Genomic DNA, 27,994 nt, shown 5'->3' on the forward strand with positions numbered 1-27,994 from the left:
TGTTTTTCTTTGTGTTTTCTGGTGTTTTCTCTGTGAATATGTATCAAGAACGCAATTGGCAAATAAGATATAAAATTGGTTTTTTACGCTTCTGAATCTTAGTGGAAAGTTGAAATCTTATTTCTTCCTTGGTGCAGGTAATTTTAAGAAATATTATTCCTCTTTTTTCATACAATTTTCAGGGCTAGAATCTATTTTTTTTCGGAGCAAAGTCTTTCAAAGGATACGATTTTTTGTGATTCTATTGAACTCTTGACCTTTAATTTATTTTAGGGCTAGATGTCAGAAATTTAGAACACCGTGAATTCGGAAGCTTTACTTATAAAAAATTATAACTTGTAAGCAATACTTTTTTAACGTTTTATGCGGTCAAGGATTCCAGTATTCTAAAAATACTACAAGATTATTTATTTTCCAAGCATGACACTGAGAACAATTTCTACAATAATTAGTTTCATCAATTTGCTTTTGTTATTTTATTTTATTTAAAAATTCGTATTTTTTGATAGACATTAACTTTTTTGGTTGAAAACTCATATTTTTGGTTTTAAATTTAACTATTCTAGTTGAAGGTTCATCATTTTAGATGAAAATTCATCACTTTGTTTAAAAATATGTATATATTTCTGAAAATTATTACTTTTTAAACTGAAAATGAATCGATTGAACCAATCTAATGTTCTATAATTTTTTTAAATAAAAATTTTATTATGTTTAATTTTAGGTTAAAAAATATATTTATTAAATTGAAAATTAGCCTTGTTTTGTTAGAATTTAATTTTTTTGGTTGAAAATACTTATATTTGGAGGAAATTCAATTATTAAAATGAAAGATTCATCATCTTAATTGAAAATTCGTCATTTTGTTAAAAAAAATCTTTTTAATATTTTGTTTTTTGTTTGAAAATGATTTTTTCAGTTCAAAATTTAACAATGCCGCAGAGTTAAGTATTCCATAGTTTCAGTTAAAAATTCATTTTTTTGGTTGAACATTAATGGTTTAACTAAAAATTTAATTATGCAATTTTTTGTTGCAAAATTATCGTTTTTAAATTTGGTTTTAAATTTAACTACTCCAGTTAAAGGTTTATTATGTTAGATGAAAATTCATCACTTTCTTTGAAAATGTTTCTATTTTTTTAAATAATTTTTTTCTTACCGGTAAATGTAATTCTTCCAATTGATTATTCCATTATTTTATTTGAAAATCAACCTCTTAGGCTAGACATTAACTTTTTTAACTAAAAATTTTAATATTAAATTTTTGGTTCGAAAATTATCTTGAAATTAATCTTCTTTGTTGAAAATTCGTACTTTTGGTTAAAAATGGAAGCATTATAGTTGAGTGTTTTATCATATTAGCAAAAAAATCATCTCATTGGTTGAACCTTAATTTTTTTAACGAAAAATTTAATTATTCAATTTTTTGTTAAAAAATTATATTTTAAATCGAAAATTCGTCACTTTTTTGTTTGAAAATAAATATACTTGGTTGAAAGTTAATCCCTTTTGGTAAAAATGGATCTGTTTCGTTCAAAACTAATTTATTCTAGTTGAAGATTCCTCATTTTAGGTAAAAATTCATCACTTTGGTCAAAAGAATTTTTTGTGTTTGTGGAAAATCAATTTTTAAAATTAAAAATTAAACTATTACATGTTCGGATAAAAACTGTTCTTCTTTAGTTCAAAATCGAACTATTTTGTTGTTGTTTTGTTGTTTTGTTCAGAGACAAATTCAAGAAATGATGAATTATTTTTAAATATTATTTAATTAATTAATGGTGCTAATAATATATTTAAGAATATTTTGTAATATAAGTTGTCTCAGCTTTCTAAATTACACATATTATTTGAATATCTAGAAAATGAAAAGAAAATTGTTTATAATAAATTCGTAAAAATTGTTTTAAAAAATGAAAAATATTTGAATGTCTTTATGTATTTTTCTGCATTCTTCATCTTTTTGCCAAGCTTACAATTAAAAAATTATACTAAAAGTAACAATAATAAATATCAGTATTTTAGCTGATTATAAATATTGTCTACTTTATGAATTGTTGTATGCAAAGAAATGTTTTCTCGTTGAATTTAAATAGTTTATTATTGAATTTGAAAAGTTCATACATACAATCATAAATTGAAGTTCCAATTATAAAAAAGATATCTAAAATTGCAACAAAAAATAGAATAGTTTAATTTTAGGTTGGAGAAATAAGTTTGCAATCAAATAAAATAAATTTTCATCGAAACAGATGAATTTCGAACTAAAAGGGTTAAATGTCCATCAGCAACAAAATTTTCAACAAAAAATGCAATAGTCACATTTTTGGATAAAAAAATTAATTTTCAATAAAAAATACTAATTCTCAACCAAAGAAATAAAATTTCAAACAAAAAGATTGATTTTCTATATCAAAAAATGAATAAGTTTGAACAATACATTAATTTTAAACTAAATATTTTAATTTTCTACGTAATAGTTGAATTTTCAACTCAAAAGGTTTATTTTCTAGCAAATAAGAATGATTTTTAACAAAATACGTGGATTTTTTATAAAGTATTTTAATTTTAATGGAATTTTCTACAAAATAGATGAAGTTTCAAAAAAAAGATCAATTTTCATTTTTTTTTAAATAGAATAGTTTAATTTTCAGTTGGGTAAATAAATTTTCAAGGAAATAGTTATATTTTCAACAAAAAGAAATTAATTTTTTACCAAAAGGATTAAATTTCTCTTAAAAATTAATGTTGACAGAAAATATAGTTAAGTTTTTAATTAGAAAAATTAATCTTTAATAACAAAAAAAAACTAATTTTCAATCAAAGAAATGCATTTTCAACAAAAAATTTAATTTTCTACCACAAGACAAAGTTTCAAAAAATACAGAAATTTTCAACCAAAAATTTTAATTTTCAACTGAAGAAGACAAATATTAAACTAAACATTGAATAGTTAAATTATCAGTTAAAAAAATAATTTAAAAAAATGTAAGTTGAATTAAAAAAAAAGATTTTTAAAATAAAATTGTGAGTCATCAACCAGAAAAATGAATTTTTAACAAAACAGTTCTACTTTCAACTAAGTACTTAAATTTTAAACAAAAAATTTTTTCAGCCGCTGTTCACGATTTTTACGCCTTTCTTTTATTTATGTATTTATCTCGAAAAATATGGAAATTTTCTACAAAATAGATGAAGTTTCAACAAAAGTTTTAATAAAAAAAATAAAATAGTTTAATTTTCAGTCAGAGAAAAAAGTTTTTAAACAAATGAAATAAATTTTAATCAAAATAGTAACATTTTTAAGCAAAACAAATACATCTTTTACCAGAAATATTGCATTTATATTTTTTTATCGAAAAAAAATTAGTAAAATTGTTAGTTAAGAAAATTAATTTTCAACCTAAAGGTTAATTTTATCAAACAGAGGACAAAGTTTTAAAAAATATAGAAATTTTCTACCAATTAAGTTTAATTTTGTAATCCAAATGTACAGGATGATTCTAGCAAGAACTGACTTAAATACCTTGTAAATTCCAGATTTTTCCGCTTTTATTTTTATGATGTATCTTTTTATCTTAGAGCAATATCGAAATTTTGTACAAAATAGATAAAGTTTCTACAACAAAAATCATCGAAGAATAGAATAGTTTAATTTTCAGCTATAGAAATAAGTTTTTTTAATAAAATAAAATAAATTTTAGTAGAAATAGTAATATTCTCAATCAAAATAAATACATTTTTTACCAGAAAGATTGCATTTCTATTTTTTTTTTAATCCACAAAAATTTTCTCAAATTTTTAGTTGAAAAAATTTGTTTGTAAAAAAAAGTAATTTTTAACCAAATGATTAATTTCATAAAACAAACGACAAAGTTTTAACAAAATACAGAACAATTGAAAGAAAAAGTTTAATTTTCCAAAAGAAATTTACAGAATGATTCGAGCAAGAACTGAATTACATACCCCGTAAATTTCAGATTTTTGCGCTTTTCTTTCTGTGGAAAATATGAAAATTTAAAAAAAATAAATGAAATTTTAACAAAAAAAGATAAATTTTCATAAAAAAATAAAGTAGTTTAATTTTCTCTTAGAGAAATAAGTTTTGAAGCAAATAAAATATATTTTCAAGGTAATAGTACAATTTTCAACAAAAAATTTAGTTAAATTTTTAGTTTAAAAAATCAATTTTTAATTTTAAAAAACTCATATTCAACCAAAGAAATGAATTTTCAATCAAAAAGTTTAATTTTCATCTGAAGAAGATAAATGTTTAACTAAACATGACATGATTAATTTTTGAGTTAAAGAAAAACAATTCAAGCAAAAAAATGTTAACAAAATATTTATATTTTGAACAGGAAAAAATTATTTTTCAACTGAAATTATGAATCATCAACATATTGCATCATATTCCATGATAAACAAAAAAATGCCACATTTTGCTTACTATTGAAGTTTAAAAAAATCAGCAAATCAATTTTTAATTTTTAATTTTCAGGTTGCACAATGCAAAATGATTTTCCACAGCCGATTTCTGGTAGTAGCTTTGAAAAACGGCTTCAGAAATTATGAAAAATTACAATGCAGGACTGTAGGTACTTTAACAAATTTCGTCCATAGGGACGATTTATGCATCCAGAAATTGCAACATCGATCCTACACAAATTTTGGTCATAAAAGGAAGAAACCGAATCGGGTCCATGTTTTGTTTACTTCTTTTCTTGTAGGCATGATGGTTTACTTCTCGTTCGATCCTAATTGGTAAGAAAACAAAAGGAATAAATGTTTATCCAGCTCTATTTCTAACAAAACAAGAAATTAATATTTTCCAAAAAGACGAATTTTCCATAACACAGTTTAATTTTTTAATTAACTAAATATTAATTTCCAACGAAAGATTTAATTTTCAACCAAATACGCAAGTTTTCGACTACTACAAAAAATTAATTATCAACGAAAAATTGCATAATTGATATTTTAATACAAAATGATTTTGCTTTTAAAAAAAGTTGAGTTCATCAAACAAACCAAAAATCAACAAAATGGTTGAATTCTCAATCAGAAAAATAAATTTTCGAACAAGAAAATTAATTTTCTACCAAAAAATACTGTTTTTAAATAAAATACATGAATTTTTGACGAAAAAGTTGAATTTTCCAATAAAAGACTCCATATTTTTTTAAAAGTTGAATTTTAAATTTAAAAATATCAATTTTCATTTAAAAATGGAACATTCAACTAATTAGTTAATCGAAATTAATTTTAAACGAAAAATATGAATTTTCAACCAAGAAGATTAATTTCTGTTGAAAAAATAATAATTTTCATCTAAAAAAGAATTTTGAGTCCAGAAAGAAAATATATTTTAGATAAATTATAATTTGAAGGGGATAATAATTTTGAATTAAAATTTACAATTTCTTATAACTATTTATTTTTTAATTTTCTTTGTTTATTTTTAAATAGGTCGAAAAGTATCTAGAAAGGTAATAATTATTTTTTGAAAAATAGAAAAAATTTGAAAATATTTTTATAGATTTTCAAAGTTAAATATTTTTAATCTCTTCATAATTTCAAAAATTTGAAAATAACTTTTTAAATTTCTTGAATTATTCCTAAAATGGTCGTGAAATCTTCCCGATTCGTTTTTTAAAATTTTGGGAGTCTTTCGTGATTTAAATTTTTTTTTAAATATCCTAAAATTAATTTGAAATCTTTAAAAATCTAGATTTTATACTAGGTTTTTTTTAATCTACAAATTTTAAATTATTTTGAAATTGTTTAAAAACTTCTGAATATATTTTTAAATTATTTGAATTTTTCCAAAATTATTGAAAAAATGTTAATAATCCTTTCATATTTTAAATGATTTTCAATTTTTTTCAAACTTCTAAGTATCTTTTAAAACGATTCGATTTTTTCTAACATTTTGTAATCTTGCACAATTTAACAATTTTGCTTTAAAATCTTGAACATCATTTTCTGAAATTTTAGTGAAAATAATTTGAAATGTTTTAATATATTTTAAAATATTTTCTTAAAATTAATTTATGAAAATAAAAAGCCAAGGGAAATTTTCCCTGGATTCTTGGGAAACAATTAAAACTTTTATTTGAAAATCTTCAAAATCTACATTTTGTTTAAAATTCCTTGAAATCTTTTCATATTTTAAACTAATTATTAATAGTTTCAAAAATATATCAATAATAATCAATAATAGTCAATACTAATTTAAAATTTGAAAAAATATATATATTAAAAGTGATTCTTTATCTTAAAAAATTAAATTTAATAGAGTATTTAAAAAGATTTAAAAATATTGCTAAATATTTCCTAAGTTTTGAAAGAATATACAACGAATTACAAATTTTTATTTTTTTTCTATTTCAACAAATTAAAAAAAAAAGTTTATTTGTAATTATTTGGAAAAAAATGTTTTGAAGTTATTCAAGAAGTTTTGGAATATTTCAAAATAATACAAACAAAATTTAAAAGATTTCTGAGAAAATTTTTTAATATTTTTCTATAACACAGTTGAATTTTATAATTAAAAATGTTAATTTCCAACAAAAAAATTGAATTTTCAACCAATTATGTAGGTTTTCTGCTAACAAAAATTAATTTTAAACGAAAAATTTTATCGTTGATATTTTAACACAAAAAGATTTTACTTTAAAAACAGATGAATTCAGCAAACAAACAAAAAATCTACAAAATGTTTGAATTTTCAAACAGAAAAATTAATTTTCTACCAATAAATACTATTTTTAAACTAAATACATGAATTTTTGACGAAAAAGTCAAATTTTCCAATAAAAGAGACCATTTTGCCAACCAAAAAAAGTTGAATTTCAAATTAAAAAATATCAATTTTCATCAAAAAATAGAATAGTTAACTAATTATTAAAAAAAATTAATTTTAAACGAAAAATATGAATTTTGAACCAAGAAGATTAATTTCTATAGAAAAAAAGAATTTTCATCTAAAAAAGAATTTTGAGTCAAGAAAGAAAATATATTTCAGACAAATTATAATTTGAAGGGAATAATAATTTTTAATTTAACAATTAAAAATTTCTCATTACTATTTATTTTTTAATTTTCTTTGTTTATTTTTAATCTCTTCAAAAATTCTTTAATATTTTTTCTAAATTTCTAGAATTATTCCTAAAATGGCGTAATATCTTCCGGATTCATTTTCTTAAATTTTGGGAATCTTTCGTGATCTTTAAATTTAAAAAAATAATATCCTAAAATTAATTAGAAATCTTCAAAAATCTACATTTTATACTAAGTTTTTTTTTTAAATCTTCGAATTTTAAAATATTTTGAAATTGTATAACAAAGTGCTGAATAGATTTGTAAATTATTTGAATTTTTCCAAAATCATTGAAAAAATTTTGCAAAATTAAAAGAAATTCCTGAAACTTTTCCAGATTTTTTTTTGTTAATTTTATAAATCCTTCGTAATGTTTTAAAATCTAAAATTAATTTTTGAGGAAAAATAATCACTTTTAATAATCCTTTCATATTTTCAATGATTCGATTTTTTCTAACATTATGTAATCTTGAACAATTTAACAATTTTGCTTTAAAGTCTTGAACATCCTTTTATGAAATTTTAGTAAAAATAATTTGAAATTTTTTAATATATTTAATATATTTAAATCTTGAAAAATTAATTTTAATAAAGTATTTGAAAATATTTTTAAATATTATAAAATATTTCCCAAATTTTGAAATAATATACAACGAATTAAACTTTTTTATTTTTTCAAATTTCAACAAATTAAAAAAAAAGTTGATTTGTAATTATTTGGAACAAAATACTAGGAAGTTATTTAAGAAGTTTTTGAATATTTCAAGATGATACAAAAAAGTTTCAAAGATTTCTGAGAAAATTTTAAATATTTTTTTATTGAATGAAACTTATTTTAAGAGACTATTTAATAGGATTTCAAAAGATATCGAAAATTTTCAAAAAAGAACCTGGAACATTTTCAGGAAATTTGATTTATTTTGTAGAATTTTTTCAAGTTTATAGGAAGAATTAAAATCACTTAAAAATATATTTAGAAAATCAAAAATTTTTTTAAATTTGAAGAGTTCAAAAAACTTAAAACAAAATATAAATTTTTGAATATTTCGTAATAAAATCTTGAAGTTTTTTAAAGATTTTGAAAGGTTTTAACAGCATTTTTTATTGCTGGAAATATTAAATGGTATCCTTTATTAAAAAATACTTTGAAGATAATATTTTCATATATTTGAAAACATTGCCAAAGATTTCCAAAATTGTGGAAAACGAATTTGGATGATTTTAAAACAATTTTAGGAATAGTTTGAGTCAGTTTGAAAGGTATTCAGAAATCTTAGAAGTTTTTTGAAGTTAAAAAATATTATAAAAGTTTAAAAGGTTTTCAAAAATGTGTACAATATTTTTTAATGTCATATCTGAAATCTTCAAAAATCGTTTTGAATTTTCTCGAACCTAAAAAATAACACAGTAAAGAGTTATCAGAAATTAGTATTGTCCGTCGGAAATTATTTTTCGCCTCAAATTATAATTAGCCTAAAATTATTGTTCTTTTAAGACTGAAAAATTGTTTTTGTTCGAAATTCAACAAATTTGTCGAAATCTTTTTTTATTATTTCAGCCGTCTGTTTTAAAATTAAATTTTTTTTGTTAAAGATTCAACCATTTTGATGAAAATTCGACTTTTTGGATTGTTTCAACTTTTTTTTATTTAAAATTATAATATTTTTTAGTTTTAATGTCAGCTTTCATATTTTTCGTTGAGGAATGATACTTTTTGGTTGAAAAAAAGAAAATTCAACTACTCGATTAAAAATTAAACTGCTTTGTTAATAATCCACTTATTTTGTGGAAGATTGATCATTTTAGTTAAAAATTTATCGCTTTTCGAAGTGTAACTATTTTGTTGAAAATTCGTTTTTTTTGCCTATAATTAATTTTTTTTTCATTGAAAAATCATCTTTTTGGTCAATAATCTTAGGCAAATTATATTTATGTTACTTAAAATTCCATAAACAAATAAACCTAATCAATAAATAGTTATTCGAGTGTTTTATTCTGAATTAAACATTGTTTTAACTGCCGTTCATCATAAAACATTAATTAAGAGCAGACTTAAATTAAATTAATTATTTAACATATATTAGTATTTTTAATTAACGATTATCCACTGTATGTAGGTTTTCCTTGCGTAAAATTTTTTTCTTGAAAGACACGGGCTCCTTGTTACTCAATATTTTTTTCCAATATTTTGTTCACCTTTAGGAGAGATCTAAAAGTAGGCGTCGAAAAAACATTGGTCCCGCCTGTCGAAGCGGCTGAAATGATAAACGAAAATGGGGAGAGTGTGGACAATAAGAATCTGGAACATGTCGAATATGAAGAGCATAAAAAGAAAAAGAAAAAACAGAAAGTAGGATTCCGTGATCGAAAGGTTCGAATTTTTTATTTCCAAGTTTCTTCTCATTTCATCAAATATTTTTCCCATACAGCTCCTGCAATTATAATTTAATATAATTTAATTAATTTAATAATAATTTAATTTAATATAATTTACGAAATTAAATGTGAAATTTGTACCTCTGAGTGAAAATTTTTAAGAATTCTTGCAGATAATAGAATATGAAAATAGGATGAGAGCGTATTCGACCCCAGATAAAATTTTTCGATACTTTGCTACCGTAAGAATAACAAGTCTGGATGGCACTGACATATACATGACGCCTGACGATTTTTTAAGAGCAATTACTCCGGGCATGAAACAGCCAGATGGTATTTTTTTTTTACGCTTTTAATTATTTTGCTTTCTAATTGAAAATAACAATGCAGCCAAGGGTGCATCCAGAAAATTATAAGTTGAGGACCAATGTGGAGTTTCTTCAAAGAATTTTCTTCAATGATTTAAACAAATTTTTTGAATTGAATATAATAAGCGTCTTAGATGGAGTACAATTTGGTTAAAAATCATCTTTTTAGTTTGATAATTCAACTTTTTGGCTGAAATTTGAACTATTTTATTAAAAATTCGTTAAAGGTTCCAAGGTGGCCGCTGGACCGGGAAAACCCGGGAAATGACAGTGAATTTATTTCTTGACCGGGAATTTTACGAATTTTCAGAAGAAAAATCAGCCCAAGCTCGAGTTCTGCAGTTTTTTAAATAACTAAAATGCAGTCTCAAAGAAATTAAACAATTAAAAATTAAAAGCATTTGAAGTTGAAAATTTTTGATGAAAAACAGTTTTATTTTATCAACTGTAAATATAAAAATAAATTGATAAATTGACTTGACTTTTAAATGCAAATTTTAATGATTTATCAATACAATATTTTTAATTCAAAATTTTAGGCTTTCCCTTATATTCTTTTTTATAATAAATTCAATAAATTTATTAATACGTATATTATTTCTATTAATTTGCTTAACCATTAAAAATGTTAACGTGTGATTGAAAGTTTATAAACTGTTTTCTGCTTAAAAATAACTTGATAATAATATAGTCGTAATTAAAGATTTTTATTAAATTAAAAATATTCTTTAAGTTTAAATTAATCGATTGTTAACCTATTTAATTTGATATTTTTTAATTTAAAAAAAGAATAAGTATTTAATATTAAGAAATATTTAATTGTTCCTTTAAGACGAGTAATTGAAACCAAGTATTTAAAAGAAAACAATTTTTATTGTTTTCTTTAAGAAATGTTAAATTTATTAGTGAAATTGTTAAATCTGGACATTTAAATAACAATTGAACACTTATTTTTGGTAAAAAAAATTTCAGTAACTTTAAGAAATATCTAGAAGTTTTCAAAAGATACCAAATTAATTAAGAACTTGAAATGATTTCAAGTAATTTAAACGAAGTGTGTTAATATATTTTTTCAGAACTTCTAAATATATTTTGAAATTAATAGATTTTATCCTATAATTTTTGGAAAATCCTGCGAATTAAAAAAATATCCTTAAAATCTTCATGGTTCTTTTTTCATAATTTCTGAAATCTCTTAACATCTTTTTAAATTTTCTGTTACAATAATTTTTGAAAATAAATCTACATTAAAAAAAAATCATTTCTCTAATTTTTTCTACAAATTATAAGTGTTTCATTATTATTTATAAATTCAAATTTTGAGTCTTTTTTTTAATTTGCAAGATTTTTGTAAAGCTGTAAAAAAAATTTAATTCATTTTAAAATATATTTAAAACTTCTGAAACAAAATTTCTAAAATTATTTTAAATTGGACAAAATTTAAAACCACTTCTAGATTTCTCAAGATTTCGAAATAGAATTTTAAAGCTTTTCAAGGATGTTTGAAATTTTCAAAATACAACTAATTTAACTTCTAATTTAAGAACTGTTAAGTTAAAAAAAAAATTACTTTTAAATTTTAACGTATCGAGCTTAAAATTACTTAGAATAATATAATTTTGAACATTTTTAAGTTCATTGTTTGATTCTTTAATTTAGGCTATTGAAAATGTTAACGTAGATTTATATTTTTGGAATTTAATCTGAATCTTTGAACTCTATAATTTATAAAAGTGAAAAACTTTTAAACTTCAATTGTAAAAGTTTGAAATTCAAGAGTTTTACTTTGAATGCTTTAATTCTATGTTTGTTGTTTATTACTTCAAATCGAAAAATGTTTAGAATAGAATTCGAGTTTTTAAATTTCACTGAACGTGAAAAATGTTTCTGAACCGGGGCAAACAACCGGGAATTTTTTTCTTCGATTAAAACGGCCACCCTGGATTCATAGTTTTAGTTGAAAATTAAATTTTTAGTTGAAAATTCAACTATCCGGTCAAAAATAAATTTTCTTATGTTGAAAAATTATATTTTCAGGTTAAAAACTTTATTGTTTTATAAAAAATTCGAGTTTCTAAATTGACAATGATTGTTTTTCAATTGCAATTTAATTATTTCATTTTTGGGTGAAACTTGTATCTTTTTTTGGTAGAAAATGAATTCTCTCGGTTGAAAATTAACTATTTGGTTAAAAATTTATGTATCTTGTTCAAAATTCGTCCTTTTTTATAGAAAATCAATCTTTTTTATTAGAAATGCAACTTTATGGCCGAAAATCAATCTTCTTTTGGATGACAATTCAATTATTATATCTACTATTATATTTTTTATTAAAATTTCGTCTTTTAGGTTGGGAATTTAAATCTTTGTTTGAAAGTTGAATCACTTTATAGAAATTGATTTATTTTTTAATGAAAGATGCATAATTTTGGTTGAAAATTAATTTTTTAGTTGAAAATTAACTTTTTTGTTTAAAATTCATATTTCCGTGTTGGAAATTCTATTGTTTTGTACAAAATTCGGGTTTCTTAATTAAAAATTATTGTTTTTCAATTAAAATATAATTATTTCATTTTTTGTTTAAAATTCGTCTTTTTTTGTAAAAAATTAATTCTCTCGTTTGAAAATTCGTCTTTTTTGCAGGAAATCCACTTTTTTGTATTAGATGCAACTTTTTGGCCAAAAAGCAATCTGTTTTTGTTGCGAATTCAACTATTTTGTGGAAATTTCGTCTTTTTTGGTTAAAATCAATTATTTTTTATTTCAAATTTAAATTTCTTTTTGTTAAAATATCTACTATTATATTTTTTATTAAAATGTCATCTTTTCAGGTTGAAAATTGGAATCCTTGTTAGAAAATCGAATCACTTTATAGAAATTTATTTATTTTTTTATTAAAGATGCATAATTTTTGTTGAAAATTTAACTGTTAGATTTAAAATTTACTTTTTAGTTAAAAATTAACTTTTTTGTTTAAGATTCATATTTCTGTGTTGGGAATTCAACTGTTTTGTAAAGTACTCGGGTTCTAAATTGATTATTATTGTTTTTTAATTCAAATTTAATTATTCTATTTTGGTTTGAAAATTGATATTTTCGGTTTGAAAATTCAATTGTTTTGTACAAAATTCGGGTTTCTAAACTGAAAATGATTGTTTTTCAATTAAAATATAATTAATCCATTTTTGGTTTAAAATTCTTCATTTTTTTTTTGTAGAAAATTAATTCTCTCGGTTGAAAATTCAACTATTTGGATAAAAATTGTTGTATCTTGTTAAAAATTCGTATTTTTTGCTAGAAAATCAATTGTTTGTATGTTAGAAATGCAATTTTTTAGCCGAAAATCGATGTAATTTGGTTAAGGATTCAACTATTTAGTCGAAATTTCGTCTTTTTTGGTTAAATTCAATTGTTTTTTATTTAATTAAAAAATTTAACTGTTTAATTAAACTAATTTAAATGCAGCTATTTGGTTGAAAATTTTTGCTTGTCAATTAAAATATAATTATTCCATTTTTCGTTTAAAATTCGTCTTCTTCGTAGAAAATTAATTCTATCGGTTGAAAATTCAAGGATTTGGTTAAAAATTTATGTATCTTTTTGAAAATTCGTTTTTTCTTGCTAGAAAATCAATTTTGTTTGTTGTTAGAAACGCAACTTTTTGGCCGAAAATCAATTTTTTTGCAGAGAATTCAACTATTTTATTTTTGGTTGAAAATTTAACTGTTTGATTTAAAATTAACTTTTTTGTTGAAAATTCATAATTCCGGGTTGGAAATTCAACCGTTTTGTAAAAAACTCGGGTTTGTAAACTAAAAATGATTGTTTTTTAATTTAAAATTTAATTATTCTATTTTTGGCTAAAAAGTGATTTTTTTTAGACTAAAAATCCAAGTATTTGTTTAAAATTCATATTTCCGGGTTGAAAATTCCATTGTTTTGTAAAAAAATTCGGGCTTCGAAATTCAAAATTCCTTTTTTTACAGTTAAAATTTAATTATTTTGTATATAAAATTAATCTTCAAGGTAGAAAACTCAAGTATTTAATTAAAAATGTATCCAACTCTTGAATATTTGTCTTTTTGTATGAAAAATAAATTGTTGTTGAGGAACCAAATATTATATTTTTTATTGCAAATTCAATTTCTTGGTTAAAGTTGAAATACTTTATTAAAAATTCATTTTTTTGTGAAAGATGCATAATTTTGCTTGAAAATGAACTTTTTTGTTGGAAATTCAGATTTTCGGGTTGAAAATTGAACTTTTTTGTAGAAAATTTAACTATTTGGTCGAAAATTTGTGTTCTATTGTTGAAATTTCATATTTCCGGGTAGAAAATTAAGTCTTTCGGTGAAAATATCAACAAATTTGTTAGAATTTTATGCATTTTGTTGAAAATTCGCCTTTTTTTATAGAAAATCTATTTTGTTTTTGTTAACATGCAACATTTCTGGTCGAAGATTAATCTGCTTTTGGTTGATAATTTAAATATTTTGTTGAAAATTCGTCTTTTTCGTTAAATTGTTTTTTTTTTTTTATTTAAAAACTTTTTCTTCAATTATCTACTATTCTATTTTTTTATTAAAAATTCATCTTTTTAGGTTGAAACTTGAAGTCCTTGGTTGAAGGCTGAACTAGTTTATTAAAAATTCAATTTTTTGTTTGTTAAAGATGCATAATTTTTTTATTAATTCAACTATTTCATTAAAAATTAAATTATTTGATTGAAAGTGAACTTTTTTGTTGGAAATTCATATTTTGGGGTTGAGAATTTAACATTTTTATAGAAAATTCGTCAAATATTTGGGCAAAACTGGCAAAACTGGTTGAAAATTGTTATTCAATGAAAATTTCACTATTCCATTTTTGTTTAAAAATTTATCTTTTTAGAATAAAAAATTGAATTATTTGGTTGAAAATTCGACTTTTTTTGTAGAAAAATAATCTTCTTGGTTGAAATTTCCACTATCTGTTTGAAAATGATTTTTTTTTATAAATTTATATTTTCGGGTTGAAAATTCAATGATTTTTTGTACAAAATTCGTATTTTTTTTCTTGAAAATTCAACAGTTTGGTCAAAAATTCAACTCTTTTGTAGAAAATTCGTTTTTTTTTTTTAAATAATTTCTTTTTAATGTAACTATTCTCTTTTTAGTTCAAAATTGATCTTTTTATTTTAAAAATTCAAATATTTAGTTAGAAAATTATGTATTTTATAAAAAATTAGTCCTTTTTGGCCTAATTAAATTTAAATTAAATAAATTACCTAAATATCTCTGGATCCGCCCTTGAATGCAACTCATTTTGCGAATGCTGAACTAACAAACTTTATATAGCGACTGTCGATTCGGGCTGTTTTCAAATTAAAATGTAAAGTAATCATACACATTTTTTTCTACGGTGATAAGTCCTTTATGCAATTAACAAAATATTTTTGCTTTGTCATTAAAATTGAAATGAGGATGGCCACTAATAAAATATTAGGGCAGAGTTTCTAATTTGATTTCAAATCAAATTTCGGGGTCCTTTGCTCCCCTAATAAAAGGGTTTCGGGTGTTTTGACTTTGTATTTAGATTTTAGAGATTGTCTGAAGTAATGTGTGCATGATGTATTTTGTAAAATTTATTGTGAAGAAAATTAACAGTTAATGAAATTTTATCATTGAAAATTAATAGATAATGGTTACAGGGTGGCCACTGGACCCGAAATTTTGTAAGACCGAGAAAAAAGCGAAAAAAATTTCTTGGATAAAAAATGGTGTTCAATTTTCAATAAAAAAGCCCAAAGTTTATAAAATAATGGTTAATTTTAATTTCAATTAACAGCAGCACATAATAAAACGACAAAATGTCTGCAAAAATATTTATCGAGTAAGAAAAGCCAATATATAAAATTTTAGTTACAGGCTAAATTATTATATTATAATAATACTATTATACCCCTATTATACTATTTCCCCAGTTTTGAAAAAATTCCTTCTTTTCCGCCTATTTTCAAGAAATCCCAACGATTTTGTTAAAATCCATCCTTTTTGGTTAAAAATTCAACTAGTTTGGTAGAAAATCGTATGTTTCGATAGAAAATTCACACTTTTTGGTAGAAAAGTGATGTTATAAAAAATCGTCTTTCTGATTTTAAAATTGAACTATATAGTTTAAAATTCATCTTTTGTGGTTTAAAATGATATTTTTTCTGAAAATTAAACTTTTCACGTTGATAATTTATCTGTCTTCTACAAAATTCGTCTTTTTGGATTGAAAATTGAACTTTTATGATTGGAAAGTCATACTTTTTTGTTGCAAATTCAAATGTAAACAAAAATCGTATTTTTGAGTTAAAAGTTCAACTATTTTGTAGAAAATTCGTCTCTTTTTATTAAATGTTGAATTGCTGGTAAGAATTTTTTTTATCATTCAATTATTTGGTTAAAAATTCCTCTTTCTTAGGTGTACATTTTTGTTTTTGAAAAATTACCTTTTCAGGTTGATAATCCAACTATCTTTTAAAAAATTCATATTTTAACTCGAAAATTCGGGTATTTGGTCAAAAGCTTAACTATTTTTTTGGAAATTCATTTTTTTAGGTTGAAAACTATATTTTTTGTTAAAAATTCACCTTTTCGGCTTAATAATTCAACTTTGCCCGAAAAAATATGTCATTTTGGCTCGCAAATTAAACTATTTACTTGAAAATTAATCTTTCTAGGTTGAAAATGATTTCTTTCGTTGATAATTCACCTTTTCAGGTCGATAATTCAACTGTGGTTTAAAAAATTCTCTTTTTGGCTCGAAAATTCAACTATTTTGTAAAAAATTGGTCTCTTTTTATTAAAAGTTTTACTATTTAGTTTTAAATGGAACTATTGGGTTGATAATATTTTTTTTATCAATGGAATATTTTTTGTAAATTCATCTTTCTTGGCTATAAATTATATTTTTCATTGAAAATGTACCTTTTTAGGTTCATAATGCAACTGCCTTCGAAAAAATTCGTATTTTTTCTTTGAAAATTCAACGATTTGGTTGAAAATGAAATTCTTTTGTTAAAAATTCATCTTGTTGAATAGAAAATTTGTGATTTTGGATTGGAAATTATTCTCTCATGGTAAAAAAAACGTCCTTTTTGATTCACAATCCATCTTTTATTGTAGAAAAGTTATCCTTTTTGGTTGAAAAATCATTCAATTAAAAAAAAATTTCTTTTAGCTAAAAAATTCAACTATATTGTAGAAAATTTGTGTCTTTTTATTGAAATTTTAACAATTTGGTTGTCAATACAACTGTTTGATTGCAATTTTTGAAATATTCATCTAAATGTAAATTGAACTATTTTCTTGAAAATGGAATATATTTCTCATTTTCCTATTTTGGTAAAATTTTGAGTTGTACAGTCTACAGTGACCAAAAAAATATTCGTATGAACTAGAAAAAAAAAACCCGGAATTTTTCTCACGCTAAAAGTGGCGAAATTTCGTTTTTATAATTAAAGTTTGTGAAATTAATACTTTGTCATTTTGAGCATTTCATTATGAGACAAAGTTTTATGGAAAATACAAGTTTTTCAATTTAATTTTTTTAAAGCTTCAATTTGGAAAGTTCAGAATTCAGAATAATGCAATTTATGCTCTTTTAATTAACAATTCTGTCTTAATTACTTCAAATGAAAAAAAAAATCTTTAGCTTCAACAGTTTGAACTTTTTAATTTCAATGGCCGGGAAAAATTTTTTCGAACCGGAAAAGGACCCGGAATTTTGTTTACAAAAAGTAAAAAAAGATAAAAGTGGCCACCCGGAGTTAATATATTAGAAAATAAACGCTATTAATGCACAGATAATCGAATATGAAAATCGAATAAGGCATTATTCAACGCCAGACAAAGTCTTTCGATACTTTGCCACTCTTCAAGTCTCAAACCCTGCCAACGATGCTCACGAAGTTTTTATGACACCAGACGACTTTTTAAGATCATTAACGCCTGGTGTTAAACAACCTGATGGTACGATTTTAATAGAATTGTGAAATTTTCTGTTACCAGGGTGTCTACCCTACCTGGAAAACCTGGAAAACCTGGAATTGTCAGGGACTTTATTTTTTTAATCAGTGAATTTTTTCAAAAGGCTGCCTAATTTTTTTTTTAAATTACAATATAAAATTGAATAATTATGATTCATTTTTAAATGTAACTTTATACTACTCTTTTTGATCATTTTGTTGAAAATTCAAGTATCTGGTTGAAAAACCGTGTTTTTTTTAATCCTTTCTTTTTGGTAGAAATTTAATCTTCTTGCTTGAAAATTCATAATTTGCTTGAAAATTCAACAGTTTGTTCTCAATTTTTTCTACCTCTTGAGTTAAAAATCTTTTTTAGTTAAAAATTCAACGCATGTTGAAAATTTGTGCTTTTTGGTCGAATTCAACTATTTTTAATTAAAATTTGAAATCTTTTTTTGGTTGAAGAATCAACTACTTATCATTTAAATTTTTTATTCATCTCTTTGACAAATGAGCTGTTTTCTTGAAAATTCTTTTTTAACTAAGAATGTAACTATTCAATTTTTGGTTGAAAAATTATCTTTTTGTTGAAAATTCCTGTTTTTTGTTGAAATTCAATAATTCTAGTTAATTATCCATTATTTTACTTGAAAATTCATCACCTTGTTTGAAAATAAAACTATTTTTTTATCATTGGTTTTTTTGTTTTTTGGTTGAAAATTATTTTTTTTTTTACTGAAAATGTAATTATTCCTATTGACTATTCCATCAACTTAGGGAAAAATGTATCTCCTTCGTTGAATATTAATTTCTTAAACTAAAAATTTATCTATTCAATTTTTGGTTGAAAGTTCAACTTTCTTGTTTAAAATTCTACTATTCAAGTTGATTTATCATTTTACTTAAAAATTAGTTTTTTTTTGGTCGAAAATTAATTTATTTAAATGGAAATTTAACTATTATATTATTAATTTAACTATTGGAAAATGGCGTTTTTTAGTTGAAAAATCGTCTTTTTTGTTAAAAAAAATCTACATACTTTATTGAAGTTTAAACTCTTTTATTAAAAAGTAATATTTTCCGTTAAAAATTCATCTATCTCAATTGAAAATTCCATCCTTTTAGTTAACAATAATTGATATATTTGATTGAACATTAATTTTTTTCTAAAAATTTAACTATTCAATTTTTTGTTGGAAAACGATTTTTTAAATGAAAATTCATCTTTTTTATAGAAGTTAATCATTTTGGTTAAAATTTTATCTTTGTAATTGAAAATTCAGGTATTCTAGTTAAAGATTTATAATTTCAGTTGAAAATTCATATTTTTTGTTCAAAATAAAACTACTTGGTTAAAAGTTTAACTATTTTGTAAAAAATCTATCCTTTTGGTTTCAAATTCATCTATTCCAGTTGAAGATTGATCATTTTAATTAAAAATTAGTTTTTTTGGTCGGAAATTAATTTATTTTAATGGAAATTTAACTATTGGAAAATGACCTTTTTTAGATGAAAAGTCATCTTTTTTGTTAAAAATAAAACTACATACTTGGTTAAAGGTTAAACTCTTTTGTTAAAAATTAATCTTTTTCGTTAAAAATTAATCTATCTCAATTGAAAATTCCATACTTTTAGTTAACAATTCATATGTTTTATTGAACTTTAATTTTTGTAATGAAAATTTAACTATTCAATTTTTTGTTTAAATCCGATTTTATAAATGAAAAATCATCTTTTTTTTTAGAATCTAATCATTTTGTTTAAAATTTTATCTTTGTGATTGAAAATCCAAGTATTCTAGTTAAGGATTCATAATTTTAGTAGAAAATTCATATATTTTGTTAAAAAATCGTCATTTAGTAAAAAATTAATCTTCTTTTTTGAAAATGCATCTCTTTTGTTAAAAATATAAAATAATTCAGTTAAATGATAATCATTTAAGTTGAAAATTAATTTTTTTTTACAATAAAAAACCTAGGTTGAAAGTTCAATTATTTTGTAAAAAAATAGATCTTTTTGGTTTAAAATTCGTCTGTTCCAATTGAAGATTTATCATTTTCCTTAGAAATTATTTTTTTTTGTCAAAAATTAATTAATTTAAATGGAAATTTAACTTCTATTATTAATTTAACTATTGGAAAATGACCTTTTTTAATTGAAAAGTCATCTTTTTTGTTAAAAATTGATCCTTTTGGTTTAAAATCCATCTATCTCATTTGAAAATTCCATCATTTAAGTTAACAATTCATATATTTGATTGACAATTAATTTTTTTCTAAAAATTTAACTATTCTATTTTTGGTTAAAACCCGATTTTTAAAATAAAAATTTATCTTTTTTATAGAAATTAATCATCTTGATTAAAAATTTAAGTATTCTAGTTAAAGATTGATAAATTTAGTTGAAAATTCATATTTTTAGTTTAAAATAAAACTGCTTGATTGATAGTGAAACTTTTTTGTTAAAAGTGCACCTTGTTTTATTTAAAATTCTATACTAGTTGAAGTTTCATAATTTTATTTGAAAATTCATTACCTTGGTTGAAAATTTCTTTTTTGTGTAAATTAATTGTTTTAACTGAAAATTTAACTATTACATTATTATTCATATTCGTGCACTTTAAGAGATAAATTCAAGAAATTATTAATGATGTTTTTAGCATTATTTAATTATTTAATTAATCGATATTAATCGGATCCCTAAAAACTAAACAAAATTGTTTATAATAAATTCGCGAAACTATATTTATTCGGAGTCGATTGTTTAAAAAATGAAAAATATTTAAATAGCCCCGTATTATGAAAAATACTTGGAATTGTCGGGGAATTTTTTTCCAGAATTTGAGTAGACACTCTGATTAATGTTTATAGTCTTTCTATCAATTTTATCGTATCCTTTTTTACTTTTATTGAAAAGGCGTTGGATTTTTTTGAAGCCAAATATTTAATTTTTTCAGTTCATTGACTGTTTTCCTCGTTTGCTTTTTGTTGCATGATCCATTGAATTAATGGTCTTGAAATATATTGCTTCTTAACTCTCATCGCATGAGTCATTAACTTGTGAAATTAATTTTCATTTTATGCTTTTCATATAGTGAAAAAAAACTGAGAAACCTAAAAAGTGTTTTTAAACAGGATTATTTTTATAGGTCTTGGATTAGATCAGTACAAGAGATATGATCCGAAAGTAAGTGAATTTTTTATATTTTTTGAAGTATATATTTTATAAATTAATTTTTTGAAGTTGATATATGAAAATTTTTGTTGAGCCTATCTTGTTTTTGCAGTGTGTCTATTTAATTGAGAATCTTCCAAGTTGCAAGATTTTCGTATTTTGAAATTGAAGAAATGATGCCCTACACGTTTTTTAAAACCGTTGTCCGTAAAATTCGGATAATTTTCAGATATTGGCTTTCAAGTTTCAACATTCTTTTTTTTAATAATTTTTTGTTCCCAAATTTACAAGACACACTGTAACAATTTATTTAAATACATACATCATGCAAAAATATTTGTCAATTTTATTTTACATATTTTTTTACTTTCCTCTTTTAGATTCAGAAAGTTTTATCAAAATCGCAAGCAAATAAGGTAAACGAGTAACGTTTTTTCAAGAATTTTCAGAATGTTCAATGCTGAAAATTCTGGAGTTAAAGTTTAAAATGTTCTAAAATGAAGATTCTTTTGACAGAATATTCAAAACAAGTTGGAATTAGAGTTGGATGAGGACAGCATTTTTTACAAATTAGGAAGCTCCGGATTAATTACGTTTTCTGATTACATTTTCTTACTAACTGTTTTATCAAGTAAGTGCAATTGTTTAAAAAATAATTTTTTAATTAATTAAGTAATTTTTATTAGTAATTTTTATCATTTATTATTTTTCAGATAAAAAAGTATCAATAAAAGTTATAGAAAATTTTATATTCATTTGATTCAACTTATAAACGCTCTTATCACCCCCCCCCTTTTTTAAAAAAAAAGAATTTCATTCCTTTTGTGTTGAAAACTCAACCATTCTGTTAAAAAACGATAATTTTTTGTTGTAAATTCAACTCAAATATTTCTTGGTTGAAAATTCAATTAATACTTTTTGAAAATTAATCTATTTTTCTTAATTTAATTGTTTTTTTATTTAAAATTAAAGTATTTTTTGGTGGAAATATATACTCTGACATTTTTTAATTTATATTAAATCTTTTTTCCTCAAAATTCAACTACTTGAGTAGAAGTTAAGCTACTTTATTAAAAATTAGTTTTTGTTTTTGAAGATTAATCTCTGAAAATTGAACTATTTAGTTGAAAACTGATTTTTTAAACTGAACATGTAACTATTCCATTTTTGGTTGAATTTTTTTTTTTAAGTGAAAATGTAACTGCTTGTATAAAATTTGAACTACTTTTTTAAAATATAATTTTTTCGTTGAAGATTCGTCTATTTTGTATCAATTCTGCTGAACATTGGTATGTTGAAATCAACTGTTTCTTACTTAAAATAAAAATCTGTTTTCTCTAAAATTAGTTTTTGAAGCTGGGGGTTGAACTATTGCAGTTTTTGTTGAAAATTAAACAACTTTGGTTTTAAAAAAACATTGTTTTGGTAGTTTCTCGTTTATAATTTAAGTATCTTTTTGAAAACTTCTTTTTATGGTTAAAAAATAATTATTTAAATGTAATTGTAACTATTCGATTTTTGGAAACAATTGATCTTTTTAAATGAAAATTCCACTCTAAATTGAAAAATCGTCTTTTTTAGTGGAAAATTAATTTTCGTGGTTGAAATTTCATCTTTTTGGGTTAAAAATTCAATTGTTTGATTAAAAATTAACCGATTTTAGTTTAAACTATTTTTTTATATAATTCAAATATTTTTTATTTAAAATAATAATCTTTTGTTGGACATTAATTTTTTAACTAAGAAACTAAAAATACCAGTTGAAAATTGATCTCTTTGGTTAAAAATCTAGTTATTTTGTTGAAAATTCATCTTTGGTTTGACAACTGTTTTTTATTTAAAATAAAAATATTTTTCAGTCGAAATATCAACTATTACATTTTTTTAAAATAATTATTCATATATAAAATTGATCTTCTTGGTTGCAATTTTATCTAACTTTATATTTTTTGATTAAAGATTCAACTGTTTTGTTCAAAATCCATTTTTTCATGTGAAAATTTAACTCTTCAATTTGAGAATATATTATTTTAGATAAAAATTCATCACTGATTAAAAATTTAACTATTTTGTAGGAAAGTAGATTTTTTGGTTTAATATTTGTTCAAACTACTTGGTTAAAAATAAATTTTTTTCAAGGTTTAGCATTTTAATTGGAAATTCATCTTTTCGGTTGAAAGAATATATATATTTTTTTTTAAAAACACCTTTATGGGTTAAAAATTCAATTACTTGGTTGAAAATCAACTTTTTTATTGAGTATTCAACTTTGCGGGTTGAAATTTCAACTGCCTTCAAAAAAATTTATCTCGTTGGTTAGAAAATTTAATTATGTTAGCAAAAAATTGAACTGTTTAGTTGAAAATTTAACTACTATGTTGGAAAATAAAATGTTCTTGTTTAAAGTTTAATTTTTTTGTTTGAAAATTCGACCTTTTGATGGAAAATTGAACTATTCGGTTGAAAATTTATCTTTCTTGGTTAAATGTTAACTTTTTTGTTGAATATTTATTTTTTTGGTAGAAAATCAATATTGTATAGGTGAAAAATTAGGAGACACGTTACGAATATTTTAAAATTTTAAGGTACAATTATTTTTTTCTAATTTTATTTTAAAACCCTGTCATTTTTGCAATTCATGAGATATGAAAGTATCCCTTCTTTCAGTTTATATAGTTTTTTGTACTCTTTGAAAACCCATAAATTATTTAAAAAATAAAATAAAAAATGGCAAGGCCTTTTTTTCCCCTGACAAACAAAAAAGACCAATAGGAAAATTGTTGATAAGTAGACTATATCAGTTTACCTATTATTATTAAAAATGTCAGGAACAAAGATATGGTTTTTACAAATTATTTTTTTTTCAAAATTAAAAAAAGCGATAAACTAAAATAAGAAAAACCTTCATATCTCAAAAAGTTCAAAAAGACAGGGCTTAGAAATGATATGAAAAATAACTTTTTTCTCCCTAAAACAAAAAAGTACAAAACGGAAAATGTATGGTAGGTAGAATATGAGTACCTATTATTTTTAAGAAATTTTAGAAAAAAGGTGGGGGGTGACATATTTTTTAATTCCAAAATCCTCAATAAATTGAGCATTTTTTACTACTTTTCATGTTTTTGTGAATTTTACAAGAGAGCAAGAAATTGGATAAACTGAAACAAGAAAATATTTTATATCGCATAAATTGCAAATATGGCACGGGTTTCTAGTTAAAATTTGAATTCGGTCATTTATTCGTTCGAAATTCAACTATTTATTTGAAATTTTAGGAATTATTTTACTATTTATATATTAATTTTATTTCAAAGAGTTGATTCCCCTATATTTTTTTGGTGAAAAATCATCAAATTTTCCCTGATTTGAGAGAATTTCGGTCTGTGAAATCTGAACTTACACGTAGAATTCTTTTAAATTTTTAGCATCAAGGCGGCATTTTGAAATTGCATTTAGAATGTTTGACTTCAACGGCGATGGAGATGTTGATTCCGAAGAATTCAGCAAAGTCGCGACTCTAATTAGACAACAAAGTAGTATTGGAAATAGACATCGTGATCACGCGAACACTGGCAACACTTTCAAAGTAATTATTCCAGAATAGAGTTGATTAATTTTTTTCTCATGAATAAATCATTATTTTCTCAAACTTTCTTTTTTCAGGGTGTAAACTCTGCATTGACGACTTACTTTTTCGGGCCAAATATGAAACAAAAATTGACGATCGAGAAATTCCTCGATTTCCAACATCAGCTTCAGAAGGAAATATTAAATCTTGAGGTTAATATTTTCATTCAGAATAATCTTTAACTTATTTTTGCCGAAAAATATATAAATTCCAGTGAATAATAAATTTCTCTCTTTCTAGTTTGAACGTAGAAATCCAGATGAAAGTGGAAATATAACCGAAGTTGATTTTACGGAATTGTTGCTCGCTTATGCGGGTTATCCCGAAAAAAAGAAAGCGCGTATGCTGAAAAGAGTGAAGAAAACGTAAGTATTCTAGATTATTAACAGTAGCGTCTCTAGTATTTTATTAGTTTTAAAGTCTCCCCCTTTTCTCCCTTAAATTTGAAAAATCTCGTAAAACATTTGAAATTGAGCATTTTTACCTGATTTTTCCGCTTTTTTGTCTTGTTTTTTTACAAAGTTTCAATAACAGGCTTCACAGGCCTAAATGTGATGAATTTTCAATTAAAATTACGAATATTGAACCTAAAAAAAATTCATTTTTAACTAAGTAATTCAGTTTTTAACCAAGTTATTGAATTTTAACCCAAACTAGATTCTTCAGTCATGAAAGAAAACAACTTCAACCATATTGTTGAATTTTCTGCTTAAAAAGACGATATTTCTGCAAAATAGTTGAATTTCAACACGAAAATATGAATTTTCAAAAAAAAATATGAATATTTAATTGAAATACTCGAACTTTTAACCAAAAGGATGAATTTTCAAAAAAGAATAAGATTAATTTTCTACCAGAAGCGATAATTTTTTAACAAAAGACATGAATTTTTAACTAAAAAAGAGAATTTTTCAACCATATAGTTGAAATTTAAACAAGAATATTTTCAGTACATACAAATTTATAAAAAAGTGTAGTTACATGATTAATTTTGAACAAAAAATAAGAATTTTGAACTAAAAAAAATCTTTTCAACGAAAAAAAAAAACTAATTTCTGAAGAAAACATGAAAGAGTTGATAATTAAACAAAGAAAGGTTTTTACTTTAAATCAAAAACAGTTAAAGTCAACTAAAAATATGAATTTTCAATAAAATAGTTTACTTTTCAACTAAAAAGATGAATCTTTAAAAAAAAATTAATTTTTTAACAACGGAGTTCAACTTTAATTCAAGTAGTTGAATTTTCAACAGAAAAGGATAAATTCCCAACGAAAAATGTAATAGTTGATATTTCAACCAAAATAGATTTTTATTTTAAATGAAAAAAGGAGTTGAATTTAACCAAAGAAGACACATTTTCAACCAATTCATTGAAATTAGTTGATTTCAGTTGACTTTTCACGATCAAAGTATGAATTTTTAAACAATAAATAAGTTTCTACGAAAAGAAATTAAATTTTCAATAAAAAGACGAGTTTTTAACAAAATTAATCAATTTCCAACTAAGTAGTTGCATTTTTATCCATTAAGGTGAAATACCTCTTAAAACAGATGTACTTAAAGATAAAAATGGTTGAATTTTCATCTGAAAAAGATTTAAGTTTACTTTTCAAGATAAATATGTGAATTTTTTAATAAAAAAATAATTTTGTACACAAAAAAACTTGAATTTCAAATCCAAGAGGACGAATTTTTGTAACCAGATTTCAGTTAATTTTTCAATGCCAAAATATAAATTTTAAACAAAAATTTAAATTCTACGAAATAATTTCATTTTTAACAAAACAGTAGAATTTTCGACCAAAAAGTATGACTTTTCAACAAAATTGTTGAATTTTCAACCAAACAGATGCATTTTTATCCAAGAAAGGTGTCATTTCTGCTAATAAAGCAGGTGAATTTTAAAATCAAAAAGACAAAATTTCAAAGAAAAGTTGATATTTTTTCTAAAACAGATAGGATTACAGAAAAAAACTTTAAAAAATAGTTAAATTTTTATACAAAGAAGGTTCTAGTTAACTTTTTAACACAAACATAAGGATTGTAAACAAGAAGTTAATTTTCTGCTAAACAATCGAACTTTTAATCAAAAAGTATGACTTTTTAACAAAATTGTTGAATTTTCAACGAAACATTTTTCGCCAAGAAAAGTGAAAATTCTACTAAAACAGGTAAATTCTGAAATCAAAAATATAAATCTTCCAAAAAAGAGTTAAATTTTCATTCGAAAAATTTCAATTAACCTTTCACAACAAAAATATGAATCTTAACACACGAAAAAAGTAAATTTTTTAGAAAATAGTTGAATTTTTAGCAAAATAGTTGCTTTTTTTATCCATGAAAGATGCAATATTTCTACTACTAAAAAAAAAAAGAAAAATTTTGGAGAAAAAATATTTTTTATCCAAACAAGTTGTCAGTTGATTTATCAGACAAAATATGAATTTTAAACAAAAGGTGGAATTAAAAGTTGAATTTTTAACCCAATAAGACGAATTTTTAAAAGAAAATTGTGAAATTTTCAACAAAATAATAAAATTTATAACTAAAATAATAATCTGCAGAAGAATTTTTCGCGAGTTTGCAAAAATGACGTACGTGAATGTTTAAAATTTTTTAGCAACCGTCCTGATTTTACAATTTCTTTTTTTCTTTTTTAGTTTCAGAGAATCCCCGAAAGGTATCAGCAAAGATGAGTATTTGAAATTCTTCCACTTCCTAAACAACATCAACGATGTTGATACTGCTCTTACTTTTTACCATATAGCTGGAGCTTCTATTGATCAAGGTATTATTTCCAGATGAATTTGAATTTTAATCTGAAAAAAAAATAATAATTTTTATATTCCTTTATTGATATGCTCGAAAATTAAATTTGTTTTCAGCAACTTTAAAACACGTCGCAAAAACTGTCGCTCATGTTGACTTGAGCGATCATGTCATTCAAGTAGTTTACACCATATTTGATGAAAATAGTGCGTATTCTCTATTTAATTAAATAATTTATTTTAAATAATCATTAATTGGGTAATATTTAATAATAATATTAATTCACAAAATTTTTTATTTTTTATTTAAAGGCGATTTCGCTGTTAATTCTAAAATAGCCTCATATGAGATTTTAATTTATAGCTTAAAATTTTTATATCTTCTGTTTTTACGCAGTGGATGGGCAACTTAGCAATCGAGAGTTCGTGGCTGTGATGAAAAATCGAGTTCTTCGAGGCTTGGAAAAACCGAAAGACACCGGTTTCTTCAAATTAATACAATCTGTAGTCAAGTGCGCGAAAAATAACTACGCAAGTCCGTTTGATAGAACATAGATTATAAATTAAATAAATTAAATAAATAA

General features: G+C 22.7%; 1 protein-coding gene across 4 annotated transcripts; it reads left to right on the top strand.

Annotated features, from left to right (window-relative positions):
* On the top strand, nucleotides 1-27,994 carry LOC117178838 (calcium uptake protein 1 homolog, mitochondrial-like). 4 transcript variants are annotated; one of them, XM_033370339.1, is made up of 13 exons: nucleotides 1-137; nucleotides 4,502-4,764; nucleotides 9,305-9,473; nucleotides 9,652-9,811; nucleotides 20,988-21,025; nucleotides 21,394-21,429; nucleotides 21,530-21,644; nucleotides 24,439-24,599; nucleotides 24,677-24,793; nucleotides 24,882-25,006; nucleotides 27,303-27,430; nucleotides 27,528-27,617; nucleotides 27,808-27,994. In XM_033370339.1, the coding sequence occupies exons 2-13, from the start codon at nucleotides 4,517-4,519 to the stop codon at nucleotides 27,963-27,965; spliced, it is 1,545 nt and encodes a 514-aa protein (XP_033226230.1). In that variant the 5' UTR covers nucleotides 1-137; nucleotides 4,502-4,516; the 3' UTR covers nucleotides 27,966-27,994. The 4 variants fall into 4 exon arrangements, with proteins under 4 accessions (XP_033226230.1, XP_033226229.1, XP_033226232.1 ...); XM_033370338.1 differs by lacking the exon at nucleotides 9,652-9,811 and adding an exon at nucleotides 17,678-17,843; XM_033370341.1 differs by lacking the exon at nucleotides 21,394-21,429.

This window comes from Belonocnema kinseyi, chromosome 8 (genome assembly GCF_010883055.1).
Source record: "Belonocnema kinseyi isolate 2016_QV_RU_SX_M_011 chromosome 8, B_treatae_v1, whole genome shotgun sequence".
In the NCBI taxonomy this organism is placed as follows: Eukaryota; Metazoa; Arthropoda; class Insecta; order Hymenoptera; family Cynipidae; genus Belonocnema; species Belonocnema kinseyi.

Bases quoted from the DNA above. Each gene is read 5' to 3' on its own strand.
- LOC117178838 (XM_033370338.1), top strand. From the start codon at position 4,517: ATGATTTTCCACAGCCGATTTCTGGTAGTAGCTTTGAAAAACGGCTTC. The intron at 24,600-24,676 runs GTAATTATTCCA...TTCTTTTTTCAG, and splicing joins ACACTGGCAACACTTTCAAA to GGTGTAAACTCTGCATTGAC. The intron at 27,618-27,807 runs GTGCGTATTCTC...GTTTTTACGCAG, and splicing joins CACCATATTTGATGAAAATA to TGGATGGGCAACTTAGCAAT.